Genomic DNA, 23,774 nt, shown 5'->3' with positions numbered 1-23,774 from the left:
CCCCCAGCATTTACAGAAACAGGCACCTGGAGTGCTTCCAATAATTTTAGGGTCTTCATCATAGCCAGTCCAAGAATACCTAACATCATCATCTGTGTATGTTGTGAACAGGTATCATTTAATCTCTCTGGTCAGTGGTAGTCCCCATGTTAATAGTACATGCAGTCATATTTAAGGACAAGACAATGTGCCACATTCATATCACCCATGGCTGGTTGGTTATAAAAGAACGGATCCATCCAGGACTGAGCACTGTACCCATTCCCCTTTCCTGCAGGTCTCTCGGAAGGATTTAGTGAACAACCATATTGCACGCTTTTTATAGGTCAAGTAGGCTTGTGGTAAGGTATCCGTCCCCCTAACGAGTCTGAATCGGAATTAGCTGTTGTAGATTAGAATACATTTTTTAAAATATTTCTCAAGTTGTTTCGTCAGTTTTTGGTGTATAATTTTGTTAGGTATGGGTAGGTATGATCTGTTCTGTAGTTTATTTACTTCATTTGCAGGGCCAACGTTACGGCTGCATGTTTAAGACGCCCTGGGCCACATTCCTGGGAAAGGGAGTCATTTAGTATGTCTGTTGAGACAGGGACCGATAGCAGGAAACTTTGGGAACTCCATTATACAAGATGTCTTCAGGCCCTGGTCGAGGGTAGAGAAGAGGAGTGCATCAGAGGGGGAAAGATTAGATTGGGGAATAATGGAGAGGGTTTCTTGTTGCTGAGATATTGATTCATGTGACTTCGGTCTACTTTAGTCTAAAAGAATTTCAAAGATATTCATAATGCTTTATTGCACGGTGAAAAGGTTTGAGAAAGTCTGGAGCAAAGAATTCCCTTCTCATCTCTAGCACTTTTATTATATTCCATTGCTATTAGTGAAGAGATCCCTAAAATATACATCGATATGCCTATAGAAGAATCTCAGAAAAGCTAAATAACTTGTAAACACCAAGGCTCATCGGGCAGGCATGGGAAGGACGTCAGGCACGTTTGATGGTGATATAAGAGATCAAGGACCCAGTTAGCTTCAGAGCAGTAGCATCTGGCGTTGGGTTATTATTAAACAAAGGAATTGTTTTTATGGGCCCTTTTGAAGATGCATTGGAAAAATCGGCCTCTAATATTTGACATGGGAATAAGGACCAGCTTGGAAGAATATTTATTTTCTAATCTAATCAAATCTACCTTCTCTGTTCAAGAGATTATACATTGGGGGGGAATGGCCCCTCATCCAATAATATCCTAGGAAACACCTTTTTTACTTGCTTGTTCATCTAAAAGATCAAGCAGCGATATTTCAAGTTCGAACATAGGGGCATATTATCAAGAACGGCTTTAAAATTATCGCCGGTTAAGCGGCAGAAAACTGCCGCTAAAGCAGCGATAATGGGCTTGATAATATGCCACAGAGAATTCCCATAGAAGCCCATGTTCACACCAGAACATGGGCTTCTATGGGAATTCACAAGGGCATATTATCAAGCTCATTATCGCCGCTTTAGCGGCAGTTTTCTGCCGCTTAACCAGCAATTATTTTTATCGCCGTCCGTGATAATATGCCCCATAATTCTTATTGAGGTGATTTCAGAATGTTTCCTTCAGGTCTCACCCCAATTGAAGATAGAGGGTCACAGCCAGGACAAAAAAAGGCAAGCAAGCCCTCTCTTGGCAACATCTCGTACAAGTATGGAGAATGGTAGGGTTTATGTGGTCACATGAACCTTATGTAGAAATTTAAAAGGATGTGTATATTTAAACAAGGGTGACCTCACACTTTTTAGAGAACCTGGCGTAATACTGTTTTGCACAAAACAGTGGTTCCCTTAGGGAATTAGTCCCATTTGCTAGAGAAAACGTAGTCTTAACTAGTTACAAGACCGGACAGCCATTAATCCACCAGAACAATCAAAAACAGGCAGATAAACGATGCTGTATTGCAAATAATGTATTCATTGCATATCATTAAAGAATTTCAAATTTGTCAAAATGAAATGTGAACAAAGTCTTATAATTCTAATCATATACACTCCTATTCAAAATTTCATATCGGAAAAACAATTAATTACTGGTCTCAATTTGTCAAGCATTTGCTACATTAGTCAATGACCTAATCACAAGTTTAAAAAACCAATACAATATTGAATGGTTTTAAAAGATCTTATGCATTAGAATAAAAATATTTAATTAGTTGACCACCTGTATAGCTTCGTAGTACTATCTTGGTCTTAGCAAATGTATGGTTGGCATGTCTGTGGTCGGTGAAGTTGTGAATTGAGTGGCTGGTTTGATTTGCACCCAAAGGGAAATCCCTTAATTGACCGAGAGGACCAGTGACAAACGCAAGGCTGATGCATCCGGTGAAAATCAACTAGGGAAAAACTGGATTCAATGTTCCTCAGTTTTTTTTGCTAGATATTTTCTTCGGGAAAAAACGCACTCTGGCCTCGATGTTCAACAGAATGTAAATTAAGTGGCTGCCCAAGGCAGGCAAATGATCTGAAGGCTTTGACTTATTTGAAATTGGATGTACTGATGAAATTGAAGGAACTATAGGGCATATTTACAAGTGCATTACGCCACCGCAGTTATTTTTTAGGATGCTCTAGTGGCGCAATGCCCTGCTTCATATTTACAAAGCGGCATTAAGTCTATTTGCATTGCTTAACGACGCTTTGTAAATATCGCACCATTTCACAAAGGTATCTGTGTGAAAGGGATTACACTGGGTGTTGCTGTGGGTGTTCCAGCACAACACCCATTGCTTATTGACGCTGCCCCAGATTTACAAGGGGAAATGCCTGGTTCTTCGCCTTCCAAGATTGAAACTGCAATTGCTGAGGGATATTTTCTACTTACTTCCTTGGTCATATATCCCTGCCAGTTCTTTTGAACTGAGACAGCTGACTGTAGGGTAATCTGGTATGGCACTGAAACCATGGTAGCAATGAGGACAAAAAAAAAAAGAAGAAAAAAAAAAAAAAGGATCTGTAAATCTGAGGCAGCGCCAAAAACGAACGTCAGTGAAAAGCAGGCGTTCGATTGGTGCAACGAGGAGAAGGAATATGCTACTTACCAGTGTGCATCTGTTCTTGGCATGTAGAGCAGCAGATCTACACACTTGTGCATAGATCGCCATCTGGTGTTGGGCCCGGATGTTTGCAGTTTGTTTTTCCTCTTGGAAAGTCTTTGGAAGTCACAAGTTCGGTGACTCCTCCCTTGGATCGTATTGCGCATGGGCTTCGGCTCCATCCTCAGACTGTTTTTCGCCAGCAGGGAAAGATGGAGCGTATTAATAACAGTGAAGATGCCCATGTGTGTGTTATCTAAATAAGATAGGCTGGAACAGATACAGGGAGGCGTGTGTAGATCTGCGGCTCTACATGCCAAGAACAGATGCACACTGGTAATTAGCATATTCCGTTCGAGGCATATGAGCTGCAGATTACACACTTGTGCATAGATTATATAGCAGTACCCATCGTTCGCGGCGACCACCCGTATCTGTTGCAGTGGTTTGAAATAATGTTTTGAGTACAGCCTGGCCCACACTAGCTTGTTGCTTAGTTTGCACATCTACACAATAGTGTTTGGTGAAAGTGTGCGGTGTTGACCATGTAGCTGCTTTGCAGATATCATCTAATGGGATGTTCCCTAGAAAAGCCATTGAAGCCCCTTTTTTACGTGTAGAATGGGCTTTAGGGGGAACGGATCGCGTTAGTTTTGCTTTATTGTAGCAAATTTGAATACACTTGACAATCCACCTGGCTATCCCCGACTTGGAGATGGGGTTGCCCTTGTGTGGTGGAGAGAAAGAGACAAACAATTGTTTGGTCTTACGGAAAGGTTGTGTTCTCTCGATGTAGTAGAGTAAGGCTCGTTTGACATCTAGTGTGTGAAGAGCTCTTTCTGCAACAGTTTGTGGTTGCGAGAAGAATACTGGTAGTTCTACCGATTGGTTTAGGTGGAAAGGAGAAATGACTTTGGGAAGGAATTTCGGGTTGGTACGGAGAACCACCTTATTATGGTGCATTTGTAGAAAAGGTTCTTGAATAGTAAATGCTTGTATCTCACTGACCCTTCTGAGGGAAGTGATGGCTACAAGAAAAGTGGTTTCCATGTTAAGAATTGAAGTTCACATTTGTGTAGGGGTTCAAAAGGAGGTCCCATTAGTCTGGTGAGAACGATATTTAGGTTCCACACAGGTGAGGGTAGTACTCTTGGGGGAATTATTCTTTTAAGGCCTTCCATGAAGGCTTTAATGGCAGGTATTCTAAAGAGTGAGAGATGTTGCCTGTTTTGTAGGTAAGCTGCTATGGCTGCTAGGTGTAGTCGAATGGACGTATAGGCTAGATTGCACCTTTGTAGGTGGAGTAAGTAGCATATGATGTGTTGAATGGACACATCTAGTGGATTGATGGTGTTGTTATGACAATAGATAACAAAATGTTTCCACTTGGCGGCGTAGCACGCTCTAGTGGTAGGGCGCCTAGCTTCTTTGATGACGTTCATACAGTCAGGGGGAAGATTTAGGTACCCTAATTCTAGGATTTCAGGAGCCAGATCGCAAGGTTGAGCTGAGCTGGGTCCGGGTGTCTGACCTCTCCATGGTTCTGGGTTAAGAGGTGTGGAGAGAGGCGTAATTTTTGATATGGTAATACCTATAGTTCCAGCAGCGTGGTGCACCACGGTTGTCTGGCCCAAGTTGGCGCTACTATTATTAGTGTGAGGGAGTGCTGTTGTAGTTTGCGCACTACTAATGGAATGAGTGGGAGAGGCGGAAAAGCATACGCAAATCGGCCTGACCAGTTCATCCATATCGCATTGCCTTTGGACAATAGGTGTGGGTATCTGGTGGCGAAGCTTGGGCATTTTTTGTTTTCGTGGGTGGCGAAGAGGTCTATCTGTGGATGCCCCCACATTTGAAAGTATGGGTGAAGAACTTGCGGGTGAAGTTCCCGCTCGTGGAGTTGTTGTGTTTGTCTGCTGAGTAGATCTGCCATAGTGTTTTGTACTCCTGAGACATGTTGGGCTAGGAGAAAGATTTTCCGGGGTATGGCCCATCTCCATATGCTCTGTGCTAATTGAGAGAGCTGTGGAGAGTGTGTGCTGCCTTGTTTTTGAATATAAAACATGGCTGTCATGTTGTCTGTGCGGATTAGGGCTGCTTTGCCCAAAATCTGTGTCTGAAAGGATTTTAGGGCAAGGAAGATCGCTAGTAACTCCAGATTGTTGATATGGAGTAGCTTCTGTTGAGGTGACCATTTGCCTTGCATGGTGAGATGTAATAGATGAACTCCCCAGCCGGAGAGCGATGCGTCTGTTGTTATTACTCTCTGTGGAACCGGGTCCAGGAACGGTCGACCTTTGGAAAGGTTTGTGGTAGTCCACCACTGCAGAGCGATGGGTACGACAGTCTACCAACACCAGATCTGTTAAATGACCCTGGGCCTGGTTCCATTGGTACGCTAAGCACTCTTGGAGAGGACGCATCTGGAGTCTTGCGTGAGGTACTATGAAGATGCAAGACGGCATCATCCCTATTAGTTGCATGAACACCCGAGCTGGAAGGGAGTGTTGTGCTATGAATTTTGTGCATAGAGCCTGGATGCTTGCAATCCTGGCGGGATTGGGGTAGGCGAGCGCTTTTGAGGTGTCTATAGTGGCACCTAGATATTGTTTTATGTGGGATGGTTGGAGATTGGACTTTTCGTGGTTTACCGTGAAGCCCAGCTGATGAAGTAGCTGGATGGTGGTGTGTGTGTGTTGTACACACTGATTGTATGAACTGGCTTTTATCAACCAGTCGTCTAGGTAAGGGAAGACATGAATGTGTTGTCTTCGCAGATGTGCTGCCACCACTGCTAGGCACTTGGTGAATACTCGTGGTGCGGTCGTGACTCCGAACGGGAGCACTTTGAATTGGTAGTGTTGGCCGTCCACTACAAATCTGAGGTACTTCCTGTGGGCCTTGTGCACTGGAATGTGGAAGTAAGCGTCTTTTAGGTACAAAGTGGTGAGGAAGTAGTTTTGGGAAAGTAGCAGAAGTACCTGCTGAAGCGTCACCATATGAAAGTGGTCTGAGTGTATGTATGTGTTTAGGGGCCGAAGGTCTAGGATGGGTTGTAGAGTCTCGTCCCTTTTTGGTATGAGAAAATACAGGGAGTAGACCCCCATATTTTGTTGGAACGTGTTCTATTGCCTCCTTGTCTAGGAGGGAGATTACCTCCTGCTTGAGTAGCCGCAGATGTTCTGGTGACATCGGGTATTGTCTGGGTGGAATGTTTGGGGGGTAGATGTTAGTTCTAGGCAGTAGCCTGACCAAATTATTTGTGTTACCCAGTTGTCTGAGGTGATGGTAGTCCAGACCGGAAGGAAATGTTGGAGTCTGCCCCCGACCGGAGTGTGATGGTCTGAGGGAAGTCATTGGGGAGGCGCGGTGGCAGAGCGGGCGGTATTTGTTTTGCCTCTGCCTTTGTTATTGTTGCCCCCTCTTTGGTAACCCCTTGTAAAGGTGGACTGAGTAGGGGATTTGTATGCAGTGGAAGCGGAGTCTGAGGAGTAACCTCTGGATGTGCTCCGAAAGGAAGAGCGGCAAAAGGAGCGTCTGGGAGGGTGAGATTGTAAGGCTCCCATGGATTTTGCCGTGTCCTTTTTCATTTTCTCTAGGGCGTCATCCACTTTGGGGCCAAACAGATGTTCCTGGTCAAAGGGATGGTTGAGGATGGAGGCTTGTACCTCCGGTTTAAAACCGGATATCCTTAGCCAAGCATGGCGACGGAGGACGACACTAGTATTGATAGCCCTAGAGGCTGTGTCTGCTGCGTCTAAGGCACAACGTATGGAGGTATTAGTAATTGTTTTGCCCTCCTGAATTAGCTCATTGGCCCTAGCTTTGTATTTATCAGGGAGATGGTGCATTATGGCTTCTAGCTCGTCATAATGGGCCCGGTCATACCTCGCTAGTAGTGCTTGTGTATTGGCGATACGCCATATATTGGCCGCTTGAGATGCAGTACGTTTGCCTGATGCGTCCAAGAGTTTAGACTCTTTGTCAGGTGGTGGTGCATCACCTGACGCCTGAGAGTTGGCCCTTTTCCGTGCTGTGGATACCACCAAAGAATCTAGTGGAGCTGGCCCTCTGATGTAGGAGGGGTCTGTTGGGGCGGCTTTATATTTTTTCTCAATGCGCGGGTTAATGACCCTGGCCCTGCCTGGGTCCTTAAAGACCTCCGGCGCATGTTTTATAACACCTTTTATCACTATCAAAGGAGAGAGGACTACGTAGCTAGTCCGTATCCCCGGGGTTTATATGTGAGATCAAAAAGGACTAGCCTATTTGTGAATTTACATAGACTCAAGACTGTAAGGCAGGGTACAAACCATTTTGTTTGTTCATGAAGCCCTCACCCACCAACCTAGTTGGTGGCATGCTTCATCATCGGGCCCACCCAGTGACACCGAGTGTGTCCCGGGTGTGCTTCGACGCCTGGGTACAGCCGAGCAGGTATGTATCTGAGTGTGCAGTGTAGTGACGTGAAGGTGACTATTTAAAAGCTATGCAGGGATCCCAGTACCCGAGGGTAAATTATATTTTAATAACTGGGTCACTGCTAGCATTAAAAAAGGCTGTTGGATGTTATAGGAATGTTAATTAGGGTTTCCTACATCCAGGTGTGGTATGCATGTTTCAGCCAGGCCTTTATGATTAAAACTGGCTTTCCTCAGGACCAAAGTGTGTAGGTGCAAATTACTTAGATTTAAGTGATTGTGTAATTTTGAGAAATGTGTAGCACTCGCTAAGGTGCTTTACATGTGAGAGGGGGATTCCCTCTTAGAGCATTACTAGACATACAACAAGTATGACAGGACACACATACAGGGGAGAGTCTCAGTACGGTTACATATTCACAAGACAGATTGATTGCCGATATCTATTGTGCTGTGTAGATGATAAATAAGCGGCAAATGGTGTAGCCATATTGGTGGTATGGCTAAGGTGAGAGTTATCATATGTACACAAAGTTTTGTGGTGGGCTAAGCATCGTAAGCGCATCAACACACAACAAAACAAAAAAAAAAAACGATGGAAAGTGCATGAAAGGAAGATTATCCTCACGTTGGCTTGTTGCCAAACATGCCCCATGGAGTAGTCCGGCAGAGGAATGGACCCTGGGAAGATAAAGGGTCCATAGGGGGTTAGGGACCTGTGGAAAAAGAGCTTACCCGGCTTGTAGCTGAAGCGCTTGGTTTACTCACGATACTTTCGGTCAGTGTCTGCGTTGAGCCTCCAGTCGTCTCTGCGGCCTCCGTTGGGCTGTCCTCTGCCGTGTTTGTGCTTTAAATGCAGGTTGCATCATTCTGAACACCTGTGCGGGGAAGGACAGAGAAGACAGACTGTGCGAGGACACGCTGAGTCAAGGCTGTACTGGACATGGGCGGGAGAGCAGTGTATCCTGTTGTGAGCATGCCCAGAAGAGTATCCTGCTGCGAGCATGCCCATGTGCGGGGGAGTAGTGTGCTCTGCTGTGAGCATGTGCGGTGCTGAATGTCGGCGCCTGTCATTGGGATGGCTGGGTGCGCTGTACCCAGTGTACACAGATTAGTGTACAGTTGTAAAACAAAAGAGCGCTAACTGGGAAAAGAGAGAACTTAAAGAGCGCTGTGGGGTGCCAGGTGTGTTATAACTGACCAATACAACAGGGGGACATTTAACACAGAGGGGAATCAAGAGTAAGAAATTCATGTTTTAGTGAGTTCCAGGGTATGGAGCCATTCAGGCCCAGGCCAGACTGCTGCGTGGAGAGGCGATAGATCCATCTCTGTTCTTTGGTATGAAGGATCCGGTCATTGTTTGGTGAATGTCATTGTTCAGGACATGTCATTGGGGGTGTGGTGTGCACTGAGGTAGTGATCTGTCAGTCTGCTGATGTTTTTGTCACACCTGATCGTGCTTCTGTGTTCAACCACTCTGGTCCTGATTTTGCAGGTCGTCATGCCCACGTAACGGAGCCCACAGGGGCATGTTAGGAGGTACACAAGGTTACTGGAGTTGCAGTTGGTGTGTTGGTGTTGTGTCCAGATTTTGCCAGGTTCAAGGTTGAGAGTTTTCGTTGGTTTGGTGAGATGGCACACACTGCAGTTGTTGCATGGATAATGTCCAGTGACTTTGGGAAGGCCCAAACAGTTAAGGACTGTGTTGTCCATAGATTTGGGACTGGCACGTGGTCTTGTTGACACTAGTTTGTCTTTAAGGTTGTTGGCACGTTTGAATGCAAAGCGCGGGATCTCCCATTTTCTGGTGCCTGAATTGATTATCTTCCAGTGTTTGCGGATGATGCTGGAAACTTGATTTGATGTCGTATTATAGGTGGTCACACAGGTCATGGGTGGTGGATCTTGGTCTTTTGTTACTGTTTCCAATAGTGATTCTCGGTTTATATTGCGTACCCTTTTGCTGGTTTTGGCAATAATGGCATTGGGATATTCACGTTCCTGTAGTTTGTGTGATAAGGTGCGGGATTGTCTTTTGTAGTCCTCTAGATGGCTGCAGGGTCACGCTCATTAAGCCAAGTCCTACAAGATGTACTGATGCAAAACCCCTGGATGTACCATACACCACGGCAATTCATCCTTGACTGTGCAGCCCTAGCCCTCAAGGAAAACTACTTCGAGTATGATGGCACTTACTACCTGCAAACTAACGGAACCTCGATGGGCAGTGTTTTTGCCCCTAGTGTGGCAGGACTGTATGTTCACCATTTCGAGCAGGAACACGTCATGTCAATGACCAACCCATACTCAAAAAATGTAAAGACTTGGCACAGGTATATAGATGACATCTTCTTGATTGGGGAAGGAACACAGGATGTACTAAACGTCTTTCTCACTTGGCTTAATGAGCGTGACCCTTACCTACGATTAACGTGCACCTCCAGTGCCACCGAGCTGGCCTTCCTGGATCTTAACATTCGAGCAGAACAAAGGACTCTGCGCACCACCACCCACTACAAACCAACAGCTAGGAACTCCCTGTTGCGATTTGACAGCTTCCACCCCAGACCATTAAGGGAAAATCTACCATTTGGGTAATTCCTGCGGATCCGCAGAAACTGCAGCCACCTAGAGGACTACAAAAGACAATCCCGCACCTTATCACACAAACTACAGGAAATGTCAAATGTGCCTAGGAGGAAATCCTCCTCCACTGGGTCGGTATGTAAATCTACCCCGTGGTAGTGTGCCGCCCTTTGCAATAAATGATTGAACCCCAAGGAGTCTTCTGGTGGAGAAGGTCTGGAAGGGTAAAGATAGTCTTGTGGGACGTTAGGGACATGAGGGATATTATAATCGTCCCATGGGTCTGGGGATCCTGTGGGAGTGGGGTCCCCTGTAGGTATATCTGGGGGTACATCCCCTATATCGTCGTATGGATCCCCTTGATCATCATCATCTGGGAAAGGAGTGGGGGAATGATGAGGTGGGGGAGGTGGAGGAGGTGGGGAAGGTAGTCTGAAAGGGGAGGTAGCAGAGGCCTTCCTTTTTGGAGGTGGAGGCGGAGCAGGTTTGTCTAATTGTCTCTTTTTGATAGAGAGCATTAAATGTCCAGTTTTGGGATACTTACTTAATGTTTTTTGTAAGGGATCCGGTGTAAATAGTTCTGGAGAGGTTGGTTGGTCCGTCGAGGCCGTTGATTTTTTTAGGCTTGTCGGTGCTGGTTCGTTGTTTGGAACCATGCTTGGGAAGCTCCGGTTGTTTCGTCGACGCAGAGATGGATTTCAGCTTCCAAATGTCGGTGCCGGTGGTCTTGTGGGCTTTTGTCAGTACCGAGGATGGGGTCGGTGCTGAGGAGCTGGGTCTCGCCCCGAGTGTTTCGGTGTGGGGCTCGGTGTCGTGATGGAGGCCGGTTTCTTTTTCGGTGATGAAGGGTGTTTATCAGCTCCGACCGTGGGCTGGCTCGAGCCCGAGCCGCCTGATGGCTTAATTGGCTTCTTTACCGGCCCCGAAGTTGCGTTGTGGGAAGTAGTGTCTTTCGTCTTGCTTAGGCCCGAAGGCGAAGGCGTGACCGAAGCCTTTTTCGGTGCCGGCGAGGGTGTGGGGGGGGGGGGGGGGGGGGGTGAGGTAGTGTAGTACTCACGACCCTCTGTGCCAGAGTGATGTCTTCCACATCTGAATCGTCGGCTTCGGAGGCGCTGACGAGTCCCTTGTCGGTGTGGTGTTCTTCTGGAGCGTCGACGCCTTCCCCGAAGATGTTGTCCGGGATCGCCGACTAAGTGTGTGCCATGGTTCTTCTGGCTCTTCGGTCCCGAACCGTTTTCTTGGACCAGAAGGATTTACACGCCGGAAAGTCTCGAGCCCCGTGTTCAGGGGAGAGGCAGAGGTTGCACACCTCGTGGAGATCGGTGTGAGGGAATTTTGACCCACATCGAGGACACTTTTTAAATGGAGTCCTTTCCATTAGCCAGGACCGGAGCTTGGGGAGGCCCGAAGGCCGACGACGACTGGAACCGAAGGTCTTGCCGATGAGAGGCGCGTCGAGTGGGGAGATCGCAATCGAAAACAATACCGCGAATTGGGGTGAGGATTGCGCGTCTATCGTCGAACTGGAAGCTGTTAGGAACCGGAGCGCGAAGATTAAATCCGAGCCCGATGGCGGAAAAAAACAATCTGAGGATGGAGCCGAAGCCCATGCGCAATACGATCCAAGGGAGGAGTCACCGAACTCGTGACTTCCAAAGACTTTCCAAGAGGAAAAACCAACTGCAAACATCCGGGCCCAACACCAGATGGCAATCTATGCACAAGTGTGTAATCCGCAGCTCATATGCCTCGAACATACTTTTATTTCTCCCTGTTTTTGCTCTATGTGTGCTGCATTCTGCAGCACACATAAAAGGAGAAAATCGCCTTTAATGATGGTTTATGTGCAGGAAGGGACACCTTCTTGCACATAAACTGTCATCCCTGCAACACAGACACCCTTGCACCATGGAGCAAGAGTCTGTATTGGCGCTAGGCAGCTTTTTTTTGTTCAATGGAAAACACAGGGGTGCACAGTATTCTTGTGAATACGGTGCATCCCTGCATTTTTTTAAATGACACAGGACGGTGCTGCTAAATTGCTTGCAGCGCCACGCCATTTCTTTGTAAACATGCCCTTATGAGTCCAATGTATTCCTACACCAAATGAAGTGTTATTCAAGATAACATTTTCAGTATATACCACACTCTACACAGCATATTTATGACAAAGGAATAGGTGATTGGATGATGAAGAATATACAGCAGATGTGGATGTGCTCAGCGATTTCTTAGCTGGATAAGCTGCCATTGGAAACGTCCAAAAATGGGCAAATATTGGGAGATGATACTCAATGAAACCGAGGAAATGTTTGAATCCTACATACAGAAACACCTGGGGTGGTAGGTTTTCGCCTCTCTTACACGGGAGCTAAAGCCTAAAAGACCCAAAAAGGTCAACATTTATGGCATTAGTAACGTTAGCCCGTACTCATCTGTGGGAGATTATTGCCACAATTCAAGCATTAGTAACCCAAGACCATACTCCTCTGTGGGAAATTATCGCCACAATCCAAGATAAGCAGCTTACTTTGGTTTGGGACATACTGACAATGCATAGAGGGGTGGTTGGGGAGGAGCATGGGGGGTCTTCGGGGCACTCAAACAAAAAGCCAGATTCTTTGTGACTGATTGTTCTCCCCTTCTGAAGCATTTATCAAATGAATATAGAGAATTAATTTACCCTCATTTAAATAAAATAAAAAAGTTTTTCTATTGGAGATGTTGCAACTTCTTCATAACTGAGGCCAGAAGAACAATGGCATGCATCGCGGGCATCAGTCTATAGCGTGGACATCTCACCCACTTTTGGAATGGGACTAGGGAAAATGTGGGCAAGCCATGGGAGTAAGTGTAGGAGAATTGGATCTTAGTTGTCTTAATGTACATTTGTCCTCCCTTGCCTGCAGGTGAGAATATGTGGATTTCTTATCTTGGATAAACACATCTCGCCCTAAAAACAGAAAATCTATTACTGATCCTGTTTACATAGCACAACTTCCCACCATCTACAGTGTTGCGACATATTCCCATAGCTTAAGGGCCATGTTCCTTTGCACGTTTTTCATGCAATACCCAACAAAAACGTGAAATCATGGATACACATTCTTTTAATAAAATCATCAGTTAAAAACCCATATAAGCTTACTAGTATACCTCCATCAGGAAGTTTCTTAACACAGCAAAGTTGTCAACTTGCAATTCAACTATATCTTCAAGGTCATCCGAGACTAATTTTCAGAATTTGTAAATTTTAATACATGCGGGTTCACCCTTCATGTGCCATGTCATGATGACCCATTTTGAAAGCAATAACTTTGTGTGCAGAGAATGAACCGGAAGTGGCTATTGTGGTCACCACATGCAGATATGTTGGTGCGTCATTGATTAAGACTAATAGTCATTAGCAGATAATCTAACTTGTTGACAAGCTAACAAAACCTGGTATTTTGGAGTTAACTGAGTGAAACCACTAGAGGTTCGATGTATGATGCAAATAACAGCGAAAGTAGGCATTCCTGTCAGGATTCCCTTTCAACGCACATTGACCTAGCTGAAAAGAGCTATTGATCTGCTGTTCCAATTATTTGAACAAAACCTGAGGAAATTTAAAAGATGACTATCCCATTAAACAAAATTCCAGTGCAATAAATCAGGGCCTTCCATTGAGTTCAATGGTATAAAACAATGTTAAAAGACAGGCCCATAATAACACAAGTCACAAATGAAGTGAGGATTTAGCTCGTCAGCTCACCTTCTAGAAATCCTTGCTGAACTATATAATTCATGAAGGCAACAACCATATGTAAAGGGTAGCAACTAATTTTACATTTTACCACTTCTCCCATTTCTTACACTTCTATCTCATGAGCGATTAGCATTGCTCCTGTTCCAACGTACAACCACTCGGTCTATTTATTTTACATCTGAACAAATTTGTCAATTCGCTTTGTCTGCTTGTTTCAGGCAAATGGTCTGCCTGCATTCTAAATCTTGGATTTGTGACAAGTTATTTATGCTAAAATATTCTGTGCCTTACGTTTCAATGTTGAAACAGTGCCATTATATATTAGAAATAGTTCCAGAAATGTATTTGTTACATAGAAGATGAACACAGAATCTGCGAGCACAGCTCACTGTCCCGAATCTAGCCTTCACTGCGTTAACCATCCTCAGGGAATTAAATACAAATCACTGAATGATCCAGTATAGTCAAATCCTATATGGACGAAAACAAACATGCCCCGAGCCCTAAAATAGAGGAACCTTAGCTCACACCAATTCCAAGCCTTAAAAACGTGCCACACAAAGTAAAACCCGGCAACCTACTGATCAATTGGATGGTAAATTCTTGCATTTTTAAGTCTTGCGTGATGATTCTATTCGAAGTAAAAAAAAATGTGTGGTAAATGCAATCCGAAGTAAAAAGTTTAGAGTAAAGGCTGTTTCCCACAGTCAACAGTCTTGTGTTGAAAAGTAGATCATAATACTTCGGAGAGTACTCTGATGCGTCAAATGACCCAGGGTATCCGACCCTGAGAATAGTAAACTTATACAAAGCTGTAAGATAGGGAGAAAATATTAGCTACTTCTGTGTGGGTTTAAACATATTTACAACTCCTCAGTTCCTAAAAGTAACAATTAGCAAGTGTTTCATTAAAAATATTTTATTGCTAGTTATTGTACCACCACTTTATTGACAAAGTAAAATATGCTCAATTTAGAATTAAAAAAAATCTGTATGGGATTGTACAGAAATTGCTAATATTAAATAAGACTCCAATGGCTTAGTTCATCACAAAAATTCTGTGCTAACGGCATATTTATCTAATAAACACAGGTCTTCTAGTTTCAGTATGTAGGACATACTCTGCAACTTGAACGTCGAAGGTTAACAGATCATGAAGCTTGTGAAGCCAATAAACTTGATCTAAGAACTTCCGAAGACAGATGGCACTGGTTTAACATCACACTTCTGAGAAATGGCTCCAAGTTTCATAAATACAGGAATACAAAAAGAAAACAAATCAAGCAAAGAAGGTCAGTATCTGTATTTAGTGGAGTAGTCTTTTGGAGATACCACAAGACCACGACCTTTACGGGCTCCTCTATAAACTGTTTCCACAATGTCAATCATCTCTTGCTTGTCCTCCATTGTCCAGTTAATCTTGTTATTGTTACCTGTTCCTAAATCAATCATAATGTGTTTGTTCCTGAGGGGAAAAAAACAAGAATAGGTTAAAATCGTTTTTAATTCATATTGTTCTATCTCAGTGAGTGAACATCTCTCAAGCAGAGATTTAAATAACCTGCCAGTGATGCCTTTAAATCCTAGCAGACATACTTAAAATGTTTCTTCTGACATCAAAACAGAGTGCCTTAGAGCTGGTAGAGTGGCCTGCAACAGCTGACCTGGGATTAGCAATACAATGTGTTTGCTCTCATATCTAAATCTACTGCCATAATAAACTTGGTCATTCGCCAATTCTACACATCTGGCACTGGTTTTCGGACCTGGACACCTTCCACAATCTTGCACTCTGTACTCTCAGGCCTATCGCATAGCCACTATACTACAAGGAGAGCTCAGCATCCTTTTCCCAAAAAAGGTGGATAAGCATGTTGCATGTATATCGCTAACACGATACCCAAACCAATGGTTCTTCCAATGGTAGTAGCATTATCTGCTCTACAATGGGATCTTTCCAATAGTCACAAAAATGCATTGCATAGAAAATGGTGCAAACCATCGAGGTGATGAGACAGACAAAAAGGTATCTATCTAAAGACATTTCAACCAGACTGCCTCACCAGCTCTGTCATCAATGTGAGCACTATATTATTGCAGATGTTGCAATAACATTCTTTCATGTGCCAGATAGAGGAATATAATTCAAATTATCAGAGTTCAAGACTTTGGTCTGTTCCAAGAGTTTCTGGCGAGACCCAGGAGCTTTCTTGTGGTTAGCAAATAATACTTGATAAGGGTTTTTATCCACACAGAAACACCTGGTTAAAACGTTGGTTTTCCATGAACAGAAAGCCTAAACTGTGAAAAGAGTTAACAAGGTGACAAGAATGCTTCAATGTGGTCAATATGGTATTTAAGCATCCCATATGAGCACTGAATGTTAGGACAAGACCAACGGACGAGGAAGCAACAAAGGCAATTAAATCAACCAATGGATGTGGGAAGCTTAAATCACCTTCTGTAGAAATCAAGGATAAGGTTCAAGGAATTCTGAAAAACTAAATCACGTTTCAGTCAAACAAGTATACCACATGCTTAGTCAGGGGACCATTATTATCAATGTAAATACTCTTTGTAAGGAAGGGGTAGGTTGCCAAATATACTCTCAAGAGTGAGGTGCTGGAGCTAGTAACATTGCATAACTCGTTCTCAACCGGGGCGCGGGGGGGGGGGGGGGAGAGAGGTTAGCATGCGTCTTAATTTGTGCATTTGTAGGGTGGAAAGAAAACTGATATTTCCTTAAATAGGCATGCCTAGATATTAACTTTGGTAATTGGGGCAAGATATTCCCTGGTAGCTGGTAGAACATATTTTCCCTTTCAACCATGAGGGAGCACGAAAACGGGGCAGAGCAGATACAGGTTTAAGAGACAAAAAGGAGCAAATATTTATTTCGCAAGCAAGGGTGGGAAAACTGAAATTCCCATTCCTAAAATGCATAAGGAAATTGAGCAAATATTCCTTTACCCAACAAGGATGGGTGGCTGATCATTTTTCACAGGCAGGTTTTGGTTAGAAATTATGGCCATTCCATTAGGTGCAAGATAGAGTCAAGGGGAGCCAAGTAAGTTCACATGCACTGGCAGGTGGTATAGTCCCATCTCCTGAGGGGACAGGGGCTGGGGCAGATTTCACTTCACAGGTGAGTAGCAGATAGTTCCATTTGTGAATGGCAAATCACAGGGAATAAGGGGAGAACATATTTCACAGGCATTATTTGAAGGGGAAGGGACAGGTGGCAGGTACTCGTTCATAGTCGGGGGGAAGAGAGGGGAGACGGGTCGCTGTTAAATATCCCCATTACTGTAAGGGGTAAGGATAGGACGAACTGCAATGTTAGATATTCCCATTCCTAGCACGGGCAAGGATAGGGGCAAATGCAGCTTTCATAGGCAGGGATTGATGGCCAATATTCCCATTCCTGGATGCAACATTGATTGTAATAATTTGTTTACCTTCCCCACACTGAGCACAAGTGCATTGGTTTCTTGCAGTGCAGTTTCACTGTGTCACAAACAATTTGCAACAAGCTGTGCTGTTTATTGTCCAGAATGCATGTTTTAATACTTAATTACACCATCTAGCTTGACATGTAATATTGTGTTGTCATATTTTAGGTGTATAAATAATCATTGCGGCGGATGAAAATTACTTTTCCCACAAGTGAATGCTCCAAGTAGTACTAGGTATCCATCCTGCCCTGATAACGCCCTTGACCAAGTACTGGCACTTGACTGGGCTGAAACATGTTGGCGCCACAGAGTATAACAGGCCATTACACCCAATTTTCATCAGTCTTCACATTTTCTTATAGTCATACCCTAGGTACCCACTAATGAAAGTACATCCTTTGGGTTTGCCGCAAGGTACTTTAAATTAATAATCCAGATCCCACCACTATCCAGTATTCTCTTTATCAAGAACTCATTCACATTCAAGTGGAGTCCACACTGATACTATCATCTTCTCAGGGTGAGATTTATTTATTTAGATTTATACAGCACACGGCGACTCCCAGGAGTGTACCTGCGCTAGACAGACGGCATCAACTTATGAAATGTATACAGATTGTGTGAAAAGCCAGGTTTTCAGTTTCTTTTTTAAAAAACTGGAAGGTCCCATGTGAGGCACAGTTCCCTTGGGAGTTTATTCCAATTGAGCAGCCCTAAATAAGAGAATGATCTGCCACTTGTTCCAAGCTGGCAGATACGAGGGACTTCAGTCAGGTGTTCCTAAGAGGAGCGCAAGGTGCAGGCTGGGATGTGGTCATTGATCCTCCCTCTCAGATAGTTGGCTCCTGAACAGGGCTTAATGCATTAAAACCATGGCCTTAAATTGTATCCTCTTACTCATTGGAGCCAGTGAAGAGCCTCCAAATGAGCGCCCCTGCGAGATCTAGAGGGGACATTGAGTAAGAGCTGAGCCGCTGAATTGTGTACCGCCTGAAGTCTGCGCAAAAAGTACTCTGGGAGACCAAGGTAAAGGGCATTGTAGGAAGGTGGATATCTGACTATGGTTACCCCCAACTTTTTGCCTAGTGTCTAGCTGGTTTTTCAACTTAGTTGGCCTGAGATCCTGCCATTCAGGGTCTCAGGCTGTCTGCTCTCTCTTTAAAATGGACTCCATGTACCCTAGGTACATACCCAATTGGTAAGGATCTCCTTATTGGACCCTGTACAGTGTACCCTAGGTACCCAGGGCATAGGTGTACCCTAGGCCTCCCAGGGGCTGCAGCATGTATTATGCCACCCCTGCTCTGGCCTTCCAATCAGACACAACTGGCTGATCACTCAGCTGGGGCAAGGTCGTGTAATCACCCCTTGCTTAGATATAGTATACCTATATCTGCCCTTAAAATAGACACATGTGTACCTATCAGCCACTCCTATGGCAGGCCTTAACAATCCTGGAGGCAGAGTGCTTGGTAACATGTGAGATGGTGCTCTAGCATGAGCTGAGCCTGTCTGCAGCTTTTGGAACCATGTCCTTATAGCTGTTCTATGATATAGCCTACCATATACTCTTAAAGTACCTTTTAATCTTAAACGGTTATGGTAACTATGGTTTGGCTTTATCAAAACATGTCGTGTAAGGTGTCTAACACTTTGCAATAATACCCCCATACCATTTCTGGTGATGAGGATATTATTCCTCCCTTCTAGAGGGAGAGACATGTTAAAATCCTACTTTGCTGTTTAACTCTAACCAAAGCCTCAGCATCACAAAATGGATGCTGCTGCCACAGACACGAGTCTGACCTCCTGCTGCTGGGAGCCCTCCCAGCCAGGGAGGCCTGGACAATAGGTTTCCTGCTTGGGGAGGTGCTAGCACCTCCCCAGACAGACTTTAGCGTATTGGGGCAGGGAGGGCTGAAAGGAATGAGACATGCCTGGGGCACACAAGGTGCTCCATGCATAGTCCTGTTCAAACCGGTGCTGGGGCACTCCAGCCCCAGCTCTGGCGCGAAACTGGACAAAGGAAAGGGGGTGTAGCCACTCCCCTTCCTGGTCCCACCCATAGGATGGAACCTTGCAGGTAGCCCAGCCCAGTATATTAGTAGCTAGTTGGGCCCTGCTAAAACTAGATTATCCTGAACCTGCAACTTGAAGAGAAACTCTGGACCTTCAACATTCGACGAAAGAAGAAGACTGAAGAATCTCCCTTGTGGCCAAGGAGTGGCTACCCTGTGCAATCAGGCACCATCAAGAAACTTACCCTTTGCTTTGCTGAAGTTCTACGAGGGACCGACTGCAGAGCCCGACCAGAGCCTTGACTTCCAGACTTCTCCGACCCTGATCCACATCCACAGCTGAGCTGAGATCCGTGGAGGAGACGAGAGACGTGGGACCGGCTACCTGGGAAAAGTGGCGAGTATCTTCCAGCGCAGCTTCTGAGGTACCCTCGAAGTTGTGCACCGGGGATTGAGAAGCCCCAACCCCAAGCACCATCTGCACCGAAGATCAGCCCCCCACACTCCACGAGTCCTGCGTGGGGCCCTTCTGCATTTTCCTGCTTGCCGCGTCTGTCCGGTTGCTTGCCCGTTGGCTAGAGGCCTTTGCGACGACACACCTTCGAATCTTCACTGCTGGTTTGGCTCCTCCAGACTGGCTCCCGCTTCTCTGCAACAGAGAAGCACCCCAGACCTTCCTGGTCTGCACCAAAAGCAAGTCCTCTATTCTTCGTGGGTTCCGCTTGCCAAGGCTTGGTGAGTCCTAGTTCGACTTCGACGCCGCCGACAGCAAGAGCCTTCGTGGGACAGCTCGCCTCCTGGTCCTGGTCGTCCTCGACGTCTCCTGGTACCCGTGGCTGCTGCGACAAGCTTCACCTTTTCACCTGCAATCTTCATGACATCGCCTGGTTCCTCCCTGGTTCCACGTGGTCACTGGCTAGTGACCGTGACTCTGTCCCTTCTGCTTGCAGGTATCCTTTCTTCTTGATCCCGGCCTTGGGATCCACCGGACACTCTGCACTGACTGCCTGTCAGCAACTTTCCTTCAGGCATCCATAGAAGTCCACAACGAAACCCGACGCAAGTTCACACCTATGCACCCGCAGCCTGTGGGCTAGGTAACTTGGGTACTTCGGTGCTCACAAGGGTAGTGACTATCCTAGGGTCTAGTTTCCGAGTCTCGACTTTCTAGTTGCTCCAGAAGTGTCCTAAAACTGCTTATTTCAGAACTGTACTATTTCTATCGATTATACGCATTACGCGTGAGTATTTCCACTCTGCACCTGAATCCCGTGGGCCTCCCACTTCCTAACTGTTGGTAGTGTAGCCCCAGCGATTCCCTAGGCCTAGGCCTATTCTATTTTCGTGACAGTGGTCCTTATACCACTTCTTTAGTATATGGTTTGCGTGGCCCCTAGGGCCTAACTGTATTACTTACCTGTGTGACTTAATGTATGCTTGAATAAGACTGTGTTGTACTTACCTCGAATCTCATAAAGAGTGCTGAGGGTTTGACTAGAATTAATACACTTTATTTTATATATATATCTGTTGTGGTGTCCTTTCATTTGGTATTCAAGGGATTATATATGGTATCCCAGCTGGCTTCACATGCCATTCAGAGTTTAGCCTAAGACTGCTCTTGTCCATGCTACCACTAGGATAGCTGGTCTATAAGGTTGACTTTACAACCAATCACCATAAGGGTTGTTTGGACTGATATAAGGTGTACACTAGAGCTAGTGACATCATACATCAGGCCAACTTCTCACATTGGTGAGCAGCGGTTGGGATCTGAGCTTGCTGTTGTAATACCATTGTAATCTTGAGATACTAAATTGAAAGATCACTCAGATATTGTTTAGGTACATATAACATAGATTATAAATACTTAAGTCCTACTGGACTTAGTTGTTGAAGGGCCTAGCACACCCTGACTACAACTACTAGAGAGGTTTAGTAGATACAACTAGTGTAGGTAGGTGCACACACCACACCCTCACTAGAATCATGTCTCTGAATGGAGATCACACTGATACTCCCTCAGGAGAGGAGAATCCTAGACCGATTCCCTCTAGATATGATGCATTCACTTTCCAGGAGATGAGACAACTGTGTACCTCCAGGAGATTAAAACAGGGTTCCAACCCTACCCTTAGACAGCTAGTGGAGCTTCTGGAGGCCTATGATGCTGAAAGAGCTGCCAAGTATGGTGCCATAGCTGTAGATAACGGCCTCCCCTCCACAGAAGAGACCCCTGACTTAACGGATACAGATGAGTTAGAAGAGACCTCAGAGGAAGAGGGAGGTAGCAAGACCCCAGTCAGAAGACTTAGTCAGGCTAACTTAAGCTTGCATGGGAGCTTGCATGGGAGCTTCCCTTACAGGCCCCCAAGTAATCTTAAAAAGAGAGATAGAAGGGGTAGATCTCCCTCAGGGGACTCTCTCCACTCTTATCACTCAAGAAGCTCCAAGGCTTCATCCCACAGGGGGATGACTTCCCCCCCAGAGGAGAGAGCATCAGGCCAGAATGAGGGAAGCTAATCTAAGGATTGAGAGGGAAGAACTTGCCCTTGCCAAAAGAGAAGCTTGCTCTGGCCAGAGAGCAAAAATTGTGTGGGTCAGAACCCACTGGTGGCAGCAACATTCCTAGAGATAGGGATAGGTCTTATGACCATAGAAACCTAAGCAAGATAGTCCCCCCCCCATACAAGAATGGGGATGACATCCACAAATGGATGACTGCTTTGGAGAGGGCCTGCAAAGTACAGCAGGTACCCCAGAGTCAGTGGGCAGCTATCTTGTGGCTCTCCTTTTCTGACAAAGGTAGAGACAAGCTCCTCACAGTTAGTGATGAGGATGCTGACAATTACAAAGTCCTGAAGAGTGCTCTGATAGATGGGTTTGGCTTAACCACTGAGCAATATAGGTTGTTGTTAAGAGACACCCAGAAGACACAAACACAGGACTGGTCTGATTTTGTGGATTGTGCCACTAAGGCTTTAGAATGTTGGTTAACTGGCAGCAAGGTGCAGGACTATACAGGATTGTACAACTTGATTATGAGGGAGCAGATCCGTAATAATTGTCAAAACCAGCTTCTCCATAAACACCTGGTAGACTCAGATTTGACCTCTCCCCAAGAATTGGGAAAGAGGGCAGATAAATGGGTCAGGACTAGGATTAGGCCTAAAAATCAGGGTGGTGACCAAAAGAAAGATACCACCAAGCCTCAAGGGAAGGGTGGGGATAAAACAAAAGAGAAATCTTCCTCAGGGCCCCAAAACTCCACACAGGGTGGTGGGTCCCAAGCTCCCTCCTCTACCACAGTTAAAAAGCCTTACTGCCATGAGTGTAAAACTCCTGGGCATTGGAAAACTGACAGCAGTTGCCCAAAGGCTAAAAACAAAACTGTTCCTCCAACTACTCCAGTCACACCACCTATTACTGTCAGCAGTAATCCCCCAGGTGGTGGGAGAGCCCCCAAAAAATTGGTTGGGTTTTCTTGGGGAACACAGGGGGACCCTGGCTTAGCCAATTCCCCTACAGCAGCTACTCTTGTCTGTGATGGTGGCATGGGGTTTGCCAACTTCACTGCCTGTCCCAACACTTTGGGTAGGTACAGACAGGAGCCCTATATCAATGGTAGAAAAGCTGAGGCCTACAGAGACACTGGAGCTAGCTTCACTATGGTGGCCCATAGGCTAGTTCCTTCTGAGCAGCTTTTGCCTGGTTTCTCATACCAGGTAACTAACATTGATGGCAAACAGAACAGTCATCCCATGGCAGAGGTATGTCTCAGCTGGGGAGGTGTCACTGGCCCTAAAAGGGTGGCAGTGTCCCCAACCTTGCCTGTAGACTGCTTACTGGGGAATGACTTAGAACTCTCAGCTTGGGCTGGAGTTGAACAAGACACCCATTCTAAAATGGTAGGCCTTTCACAAAAGGGTAGTGGGGTTGTGCCAGCCACAACCCCTGTCCAAGTAGATTTCCTCCCTGAAAAGGTTGGAAGGGCAGTGGTAGCCACAGCCCAGGCAAAGACAGACTTCCCTGTAGAGATTGGCAGAGCTGTGAAAGTCACAGCTCAAACCCAAACTGAGTGCCTCCCTGAAAAGGTTGGCAAGGCTGTAATGGTCTCAGCCCATACTCAGACTGACATAGGTGTAGTGAAGCCTGAAACTATGGATCACTCCACACAAACAGAGTAGTGGAGAGGAAGAAAAGTCTCCCTCTCCCCAGACATTAGGAAAAGGTCAGCCTCCTCAGGGATCTGACCTCACCCCTTGTGAAGGAACTGCCCCAGAGGTAGCCAGACCTGGCCTGGCAGAGCCTCTGATGTCAGTGGCCCCTTCCAAGGTGGGACCCAGTCTGGTGCAGGTAGCCTGCCTCTCTCTACCCTGCCTCAGTCAGCCCAGGGCTGCAGAGGTCAGGGAGGCCAGTGGACCCCAAGAGGGCCCCTGTCCACAAGAACCCCCCCCATCAAAAGAATGAGGGT

At 45.7% G+C, this 23,774-nt stretch overlaps 1 protein-coding gene across 2 annotated transcripts in view; it reads right to left on the bottom strand.

Annotated features, from left to right (window-relative positions):
* Nucleotides 1-13,173: 13,173 nt before the first annotated feature.
* Nucleotides 13,174-23,774, bottom strand: part of TXNL4A (thioredoxin like 4A) — a 60,860-nt gene continuing 50,259 nt past the window's right edge. Inside the window, exon 4 of one of the 2 annotated variants that reach the window (XM_085606982.1) lies at nt 13,174-15,292. In XM_085606982.1, the coding sequence (XP_085463108.1) occupies nt 15,121-15,292 (172 nt within the window). In that variant the 3' untranslated portion in view covers nt 13,174-15,120. The remainder of the gene's footprint in view (nt 15,293-23,774) is intronic. The other variant, XM_085606983.1, reaches the window with a different exon arrangement.

The sequence above is a fragment of the Triturus cristatus genome, chromosome 5_2 (assembly GCF_964204655.1).
Source record: "Triturus cristatus chromosome 5_2, aTriCri1.1, whole genome shotgun sequence".
Lineage (NCBI taxonomy): Eukaryota > Metazoa > Chordata > Amphibia > Caudata > Salamandridae > Triturus > Triturus cristatus.
The sequence above is the reverse complement of the archived record's forward strand: the minus strand, read 5'-3'. Positions and strand labels throughout refer to the sequence as shown.